The 8,490-nt window shown below is 54.2% G+C and overlaps 1 protein-coding gene across 1 annotated transcript; it reads right to left on the reverse strand.

Annotated features, from left to right (window-relative positions):
• Nucleotides 1-356: 356 nt before the first annotated feature.
• Nucleotides 357-7,429, reverse strand: KCTD14 (potassium channel tetramerization domain containing 14). The gene is made up of 2 exons (XM_058306041.2): nt 7,306-7,429; nt 357-2,712 (listed from the first exon to the last, which is right to left on the reverse strand). Exons 1-2 carry the CDS (start codon nt 7,363-7,365, stop codon nt 2,044-2,046), a joined length of 729 nt encoding a protein of 242 aa, XP_058162024.1. The 5' UTR covers nt 7,366-7,429; the 3' UTR covers nt 357-2,043.
• Between the last annotated feature and the right edge of the window lie 1,061 nt (nt 7,430-8,490).

The raw sequence follows: 8,490 nt of genomic DNA on the forward strand, positions 1-8,490 counted from the left end.
CTCCTGGGCAGGCTGCACTTTCTTTCATGCTGGGTGGCTCTCCTTACGGGGCACACTCCTTGCGCATGGGGCTCCCCTACGCGGGGGACACCCCTGCGTGGCACTGCACTCCTTGCGTGCATCAGCACTGCGCGTGGGCCAGCTCCACATGGGTCAAGGAGGCCCGGGGTTTGAACCGCCGACCTCCCATGTGGTAGACGGACGCCCTAACCACTGGGCCAAGTCCGCTTCCCTGGAGTGCTTTAAATCTCCCTGAGTGAATCTAATGGGCAGCCAAAGTAGAGAACCACTGCTGTACGTGCTGCCTTACAGAGCCTGAGGGACTGGAAGGGTTCACACAGAGAACAGGTCTGACCGGAATTGGAAGAGACTCTTTATTACTGAGACGCAGGGAGTCTAGCAAGGGGAGGAGTCAGGAAAGGGTTCTCATGCCATGGAGACTGGACCTTTTTCTCAAGAGCAAGAGGAAGTATGTAAAAAAAAACCACAACACTAGGGTACAGGAGCACCCCAACAGCCCCAAACCTGGAGCCTCCAGAGCGGTGGGCTGAATTGCTGCTATGAGCATTAGAGGGCATTGTGCAGCCTTTTGAGGAAACTGCAAACTGAAGAAAACTCATAGTATCCTCAAGGAGCTAGACTCCCAAGTCCAAGGGGCAGGCTTTGAGCCTTTATAGAAACACACCACAGAGATGTTGCAAGATGGGCAGGCGCCATAAAGGGAAAATTCAAATGGTTTGTGAAAGGTCCGGAGATAGCAGTTATCCCACTGGAGGAGGAGGGTGGTAAAGCCAGGTTCCTGTGGGTAATTATAGTCTGTCCTGAGTTGGAGATCTCCACGGTATATCTCCAGGGGAAGGGTCTTCCCAGAAAGGAAAAGGACAGGGAAGCTTGGCTAGGCAGTAGGGTGACCATCTCGTCTCTGTTTGCCTGGGACCCTCTCGGTTTGGGTATCAGCAATCTTGGGTCCCAGGAACTGTTTCAGTCCTGGATAAACCCGGATGGTGGGTGGCCCTAGTAGGCAGGGAAGGAGGTCATCCACCACAGACCTGGGCTCCGAGGAGGACGAGTGCCTTCGCATGCCCTCCTGAGCCAGGCATTGTCTTAGGTGGTGAAGCAGTTTACTGAGGGAGTGCTCTCAGGAAAAAGGGAGCGAGTACGGCAGAGCAGAGGAAAGGCAAGCAGTGGTTTGGTCTCAAGTGAACACTGATCTCAGCCGGATCCCATAAGGCTCTCCAGGACAGGAATTGCACCGGAGTGGGTTCCTCCTTGAGGCGAGGGGCAGTCCTTTGTACCCCCATACAATGAGACAGCTCTTGCTGGCTGAGGACAGTACTCTTCTAGAGGAGTCAGACTCAAGTTAGAGCGCATCAGAATCATCTAGAGGCTTCTTAAAAGAGATTGCCAGGCCCACCCTCAGAGTTTCTGATTCATAGTTCTGAGGTCGGGCTGGAGAGTTTGTATTTCCAAAGAGTTGCCAGGTGCTGCTGCCAGTGCCGCGCCAGGAACCATGCCCCGATGACCCCTGCCCTGGAGAAGGGACCAGCCGTGAGGTCTCAGCAGCCAACACTCGCGGCCTCTGGAACAGGGGATCCTGGCAGCACAAACTACAGGTGCCACCTTGGCATCTTCCTCACCAAGGCACGCATCCACAGCTCCATTGGGCCACATTTTTAGATGAGACTATCTAGATTCAAGGTATCCTGTGTGATTTTCCCGTGAACCCCCATCTTCTGCCAAAGCATGGCTGGAACATTCTAACTTATCCCAGCCTTGCTTTTGTATAGCCTGGGCAGGTCCAGGAGTCTTGGGAAGAGAGAGCAGCTGTGCCTAGCTAACAAGTAACTTCAGTTGCAAAAAAAGGAGGTATCTGGGGGGCAAGGCTTGTAGAAGATCAACTTTGGAAGTACTTTCTGTTTTAATAATTAAAGGACGATAGATTTGATGGCAACCTTTAATTTCATAAGTCCCACCAGGGCCCATAACAAGCGCTCGCACCTGCCCCTGCGCGTGCGGACACACACCACCCTCTGCCCCCGGGGATTACCACCAGGTGAAGAGGAATGTGTAGAAATAATTGGCGACCTTGGCCCGGAACGCCTTCTCTGAGTAGCGCTGCTCATAGGATACCTGGTACCCTTGGGCCTTAAGGTCCATCTGCACACAGTCCAGGAGGTCCCCGATGTCGGGGGCTGCCTTCCAAGGCCCAAACTTGACCACCGTCTTGTCGGCCTCCAGGGCGCGCAGGCTGTCTGCGCAGTGCGCCGCGTCCTCCTCCGAGCGCATGGCGCACACGAACACGGCGGACCTGCGCGCAGCCACCGCCTCGGCGCGCGCCAGGCGCACCATGAGCTCCAGGTTCTCGCTGTAGCCGGGCACCCGCAGCAAGAACTGCTTGCGAGCCACCTGCTCGCCGAAGATCTGCGGCGTCTCCTCCAGGAGCTTGACCAGCGGCTTGATCTCGTAGAACTGAGCCTCCCGGTACACCTCGGGGACGTGCTGCGCCGGCAGCTGCCCACTGCGCAGGAAGTCCAGGATGGGTCCGAAATAGGTGCCAGGGCGATCTATGAAGAAGCGGCCCTCCGCGTCCGTGCAGACCTTGGCTGAGCTGGAGAACATCTCGGCCAGCTTGGAGCCCGGCAGCTTTCTCAGCGTGCTCACGTGGGTGGTGTAGAACATTCCCCCCACGTTCAGCACCACGACCGGAGCGATCTGGGGGCACAAAAGGCAGAGTGAACCAGCAGCGCCACCTCCAGGGAGCGCGTGACTTACTTCCATCCGAAGAATAGCCTGGTACAGGATCTAGGGGAGTCGTCATGCCTGGCTTCGCTTACTGGAAGGTTCATTTTAGAGAAGGGGATATAGTTAGGCTGTATAGCCCCAGAGGTCGTCATTTCAAGAAGGAAAAAAGATTTCCATTTGCTATAAGAATACGCACTCAGGGGGGTGGGGTTGAATGGGACCTCACATATATATTTTTAATGTAATATTATTACAAAGTCAATAAAAAATAAAAAAATTAAAAAAAAAAAAATACGCACTCAAACATTTGAGCTTTCTCCGTTAGGTTACAGGATGTTAGCTAGAGGAAGCTGTTGGAGAAGCAAGTCCCAGCCCTAACACTTCCCAAGTCTGTAGGCTCCGGCAAGCCCTTTTCCTTCCCCAGGCCTCAGTTTTCTTATTTATGAAATGAGGATATGAAGCTCTTGTGAAGTTAGGAGTTCCCAACCCAGGGTGCTCGGGTCTAAGACATAGGGGCCAATGAGTGTCCCGAAAGCATTTTCAGCATTTTAGAAAGGCTAAAGAAACCACACTTTTCTTCATTCAGGAAGCATTTCTTGGGTATTTACTGTGTGTCCACACCAGGAGCTGGGGGTTGGGGTTAGAAATTACTTCACCGAGATCACAAGTTCTGATTGCCAGTTGGCTATGCCCTTGATTGATTAAAAACTGGAATTTGTGTGAAGGATGTTTTTCCAAATCTGGTCCACCGGGGATAAATAATAGAAGGAATATCCTTGGTGGTGAAATAGTGGCTTGTGAAATTGTCAAGTATAAACTGTAAGGTGTGGTGCAAATGTAAGTTAGGTTCAGCTATTAAAGAGAAATTTTAGAGGCCCCCCCTCTGCCAGATCCTGGACTGGGGACTAAGAGAATATGGGTGAGACAGATGTGGTGTTTGCCCCGGGGACACACACAGGCCGGGGGGACAGAGGGACACAGAAGCAGACTCAAAGTTTGGGTTGCATTTGGGGAATACAAAGTGCTTCTGCACAGACCTAACAAAAGTGCCAAAAGACAGCATTATTACACGAGATGATACATCAGTCGTTACCCTTAGAAACCAGCTTCCTAAACAACTTTTGTCATTTAAAATCCATTCATTCCTATGCCTGAGACACAGTGATGAACAAGCAGGACACAATCCCCGCCCTCACAGTCTACAAAGTGCTTTACAGACATTATCTAATTCAGCCTCTCAACGATCCTACAAAGAATGTGCTAAATTTCCACTTCACGGATCAGGAAACTAAGATTTAAGGAGGAGAAGTAAATTGCCCAAGATCACCCAGCTACCAAGTGAGCTCAGGGCAGTTTTACTCCAAAGCTTGCACTCTTAATCACTGTGGAGCTACCTTCCAACTTTTAGATTTCTCCACTCTTCACTCACTTAGTCTTTCTTTTATCCAACAAAATGTAGGGGACGCCTCTGACTTGCAAGCTTTATGCTAAGCAGATGAATAGGACACCGTCCCTGCCCTCAAGGAGCTCACAGGGGAGTGAGGGAAACAGATGGTTTAAATATTTAGGTGCTGAGAGAGAAAGCTCAAAGGAAGGAGGAGTCAGCTCTTTCTGTGGCTGTGTTGGAGGTTGTCAGGAAAGGTTTCCTAGGGGATGTGATGGCTGCTGCTGCAGAAAAGATGCATGCGGTGTTAGAAGGAGAGCTGGATTTCCAACCCGGGGCTTCCACCTAGGTCACTGCAGGAGGGGGGAGGGCGCAGCGCTCGGGGGACTCCTTCAGCCTGCCATAGGTACGACCCCATTCTCAACTAATCGGTGGGCTTCAAGACTAATGTACCAGAATTAAGAGAGCCAGAGGCAGCCAAACTGCAGGGGAGAGCTGAGTTGCCATGGCAACAGCTCCCAGGGACAGATCTGCTGGCTGGAGGGGAGAAGGAGAAGGGGAAAGGATGCATCCTGACAGCAGCGAAACAATACAACGGTGAGGAAAATAAGCCCAGAGCTGGGTGACCTGCTCTCTCTCCCACAAAGCTCAAGGCCCCTCGGCAAGGCTGTTAAGTTAACCCTGAGCTCACACCGCAATGCAGGCAGTAAATGCCTGTGAAGTCACCGACCTCAGCCTTCGAATGGATCGACGGGCTCTCAGCATTCCCATCCCACCGAAAGCTCACGGGCCCTCTTAAAGTCCCAGAAAGCTCAGAGAAGAAGCGATTTGTCCAGGGTCACACAGCTAGGAAGTGATGAAGTTGGAGCCGGGATCAAACCCGTATCAGGCTGCCTTGGCACTGCAGTACAGCACGGGCGCCCCTTCTCACCCCACTGCTCCCAACCTCCCAGTCCCGCAGGAGTTTCTGGTGGGCTGTAGTAGTTCACTTTCCCGCTCTGGGTCTAAGCTCTTCATCTGCCAGATGCGGAGAAGACTGACGACCAGAGAAACTAAGTCCCTCCAGCTCTGCAAGTCAAAGAGAATCACTTCAAATGTCCTTTTTGAAGCTACTTTCCAATGCTTTGCAAAAGAGCTTCCTGCCCCGACATCCTTAGCCCTATTTCTTTATCAAACAAGACCTCAGCCCTGTTCCCAAGCATCCTAACTGGGCTCCTCTTCCCTCCTTTTTCCCAGAAACTCCCCCAATCTCTTTGCAAATCCCAGCCCTCCCATGTCACCCACACACACTGCAGTATGTTTTTAGCAGATAAGGACTTCTTTCCCAGCCCTCTCCAGGACCACCTGCGCTCCCTCAAGGCCCACCCTTACTACGGGTGCACTGCCAAAGCATTCTCAGATGGGAATGCTCCGGGCTCTGTGTGCAGGGCTGGGGAAGGTGTTGTGGGTTAAGGGAGGATGTGCTGGATAACAGAAGGGCACTTCTCCCAGCACCTGTCTTTATTCCACAACCCCAGGAACGCGCTCCCGCTGGGTGCCAGGCAGTGCTGGCTGTGAGGACGCAGGGATGAACTAGAAAGGCCAGCTTGCACCCGCGTCCCATCGAAAGGGTCTGCTCCGCCTGTCCCAAACTTCCAGGCACTTCCTCGGGCCATCCTCAGCCAGGGTCAACGGAGGGACGCGTCCACTCCGATGTCCCCCAAGCTCTTTGGTGTCTCCCTACGCCCACACTCCTAACCTCTTCTCACCCCTCCCTATCTCAGCTGTCTGGGTCAGAGGCGGAGGCAGGACTTGCCTGCCAGTCCGGCTCCCAACCACCCAGCCCTGCCCTGTGCAATCAATCACCAAGTCTCGGGGATTCTATTTGCCTGGACAGTTCCAAGGCTCCCTGCCCCCTCCACAGCCCTCCCCAATCCATTTTTTCGCTCTGAAACAAGAAGCGCAAATCCGGTCCGGTCACTCCCTGCACTAAACGCTTCAGTGACTCTTTGTTCCCTTCCAGATAAACTCCAGATTCCTTCCCAAGGTTTACAGTGCTCTTTGCAACCCAGACGCTGCTTCTGCCCCCAGCCATCAGCTACCAGAACCAGAGCTGCTGCGCTCAGCCCCCACCCCCACCCCCCGCAGAGCACCACTTCCCTCGCTTGCCTCCCACTCTCCCTCCCTTCAAGTTCATTCCCCGTAGAAGCTTTCTGGGTGTCTGGTCTCCTGTGTGATCACAAAGGGCCGTGGCCTTCTCCTCTCCTGGTAGTTACCTCTCCCCTAGTTCCCTGTTGGTTCGTCTGTATCCCCCGCTTGACTGTGAGATTCTTCAAGGGAAAGACTATCCCCCATTCATCATTCTGTCGCCAGTACCTGCTGCAGAGCTCAGCACACAGGGGATGCTCCAAAGAGAAAGGTCTGTTAAACCCAACGGAGCTTCCCGTCACCCCTGATTCACGGGAAAGCTTGGTATTCTGATAAAGGCCAGTCTTGCTCGCCCTGGCCCGGTGCGCAGTGCTGGCTCCCTCTCTGCCTGATAATTCATTCCGACGTTACCTGGGCAGCCCTGGCACTAAGCAGGGGACCGTCAATACATAACAATGACGGTGTCACGGCCTTCCTGGAAAGAGCCACGCTCTCCCACTGCTGGATCTTCTTTCCCTTCCACCAAGTCCTCAGGATGGCCCCTGGCCCAGGGCGCGATTTTCTGCTCCGAGCGCCCGGCGCCTTTTCCTGATCCTGCCCTGCCCCCACCCCAGGCAGGCAGGACTCGGGACCCGGCCCGCGGGCAAGGGCAGGCTGGGGCTGGAGGTGGGGAGAGATCCGCCGCCAGCCTTTAGTGGGGTCCCGAAGGAGGGCTGGCGGTAGGGGGGAGCGAGGGACCGTGGACCAGAGACAAGCCGGGGGACTAAAAGAGGAACCGCAGAGCCGCGTAAACAAGGGCCGAGACCAGAGGGAGGAGACAGAGGCAGCAGGGAGGCCAGGGGGGGAGATGGAGAGGCTGGAGGGACCCGGGGGCGGGAACCGTGATCGAGGCACGGAAGGAGCGCTCAGAGCAGGGCGGCAGCCGAGGAGAAGAGCGCGCGCCCGGCCGGGGAGCGAGGCGCAGAGCTGGGGGCTCCGGCCCGGGACCCAGAGGAAAGGAGGCGGGAGGGCGGCGGCGGCGCCCGGGGAGGGCGCGCCCGGGGTGCGCTCACCGTCGGCGGGCCCGCGGGGAGGCCGGGGCGCGGGGAGCGCGGCGCCGCCGCCCCGCTCATGCTGCTGGCGCCCGCGGCCTGCGCGCAGCCGCCGCGTGCCGCGGCCCCGGCGGGCGGAAGTGCACCTCGTCCCCGCCCCGGGGAGGGCGCGGGCCCCGCCGCGCTGGGCGCCCCGGGCCGGTCACCGGCCCTCTCTGGGCCCCGGACGCCCGTCGGTCAAATGGGGAGGCAGGGGAAGCGGACATCGCCACCCCGAGACTTGGGGCGAGTGAAGGAGCCACAAGGCCCATTTTTTGGAGGAGAAAAGTGAGACCCCGGCGGCCACTGGCTGTCCCCTCAGGGCGGCCGCGGGGAGCGGGGAGGCTGAGCCACGACCACGAGTGGACGCCCACACCGCTGTGCGCCCGCGATGGTCCAAACGCGGGAATGCAGGTTTCTGTGGTACCACGGTAAAACTCTCTCATGAATGTAATGAAATTGTTCTAAACTTTTTTTTGTGGTGACGAATGCACTGACGAATGCACAGCACTGTGATTATAGCAAAAGCCATTGACTGTACACTTTGGATGGACTGTACGGTATGTGAATAAATGTTGATAAAACTGCTTTAAAAAAAAACATAGAACTGTACAGCACAAAGCATGACCCCTAATGTAAACTATAAACTTTAGATAATATCATTATAATAATACTCGTTTGTGAATTGTAACTGGAGTACCACGCTAAGGCAAAATGCCAGTAATAGGGAAAACTGTGGCGCGGTGGGTATATGGGAGCTCTATACTTTCCGCATGATTTTTCTGTAAAACTACAACCGCTCATTAAAAAAAAAACCACAACAGCTGAGTACCTCTATGTGGGCTTATTTTGCTTGTTAAAACATAACCCTAAAGAAGGAGGAGCATAATTCCTCATTTATTCAGTGTGGTTTGAGCATAATGATTTCTTTCCAAAGACTACACTATGGAAAGGGTGAAAAAAAAAAAAAAAAAGTAACTTGATAGTGGAGAGACCTGACAAACACTTATTTCAGCCTGGTGATCAAGGTCAACATCAGAATAAATCGTGTTGATAGTGTATATACCCTTGACATGATGTGATGAAATGGCACTTCACCCCTGTAACCTTCCTTCATAAACCCCAAAACTTCAGTCTAATCATGAGAAAAATATCAGACAAATTCCA

Source organism: Dasypus novemcinctus, chromosome 10 (genome assembly GCF_030445035.2).
Source record: "Dasypus novemcinctus isolate mDasNov1 chromosome 10, mDasNov1.1.hap2, whole genome shotgun sequence".
In the NCBI taxonomy this organism is placed as follows: domain Eukaryota; kingdom Metazoa; phylum Chordata; class Mammalia; order Cingulata; family Dasypodidae; genus Dasypus; species Dasypus novemcinctus.

Excerpts from the sequence above, each read along its gene's own strand:
- KCTD14 (XM_058306041.2), bottom strand. The coding sequence starts at position 7,365 with ATGAGCGGGGCGGCGGCGCCGCGCTCCCCGCGCCCCGGCCTCCCCGCG. Across the intron at positions 2,713-7,305 it reads TCCCCGCGGGCCCGCCGACG|ATCGCTCCGGTCGTGGTGCT; the intron begins GTGAGCGCACCC and ends TTGTGCCCCCAG.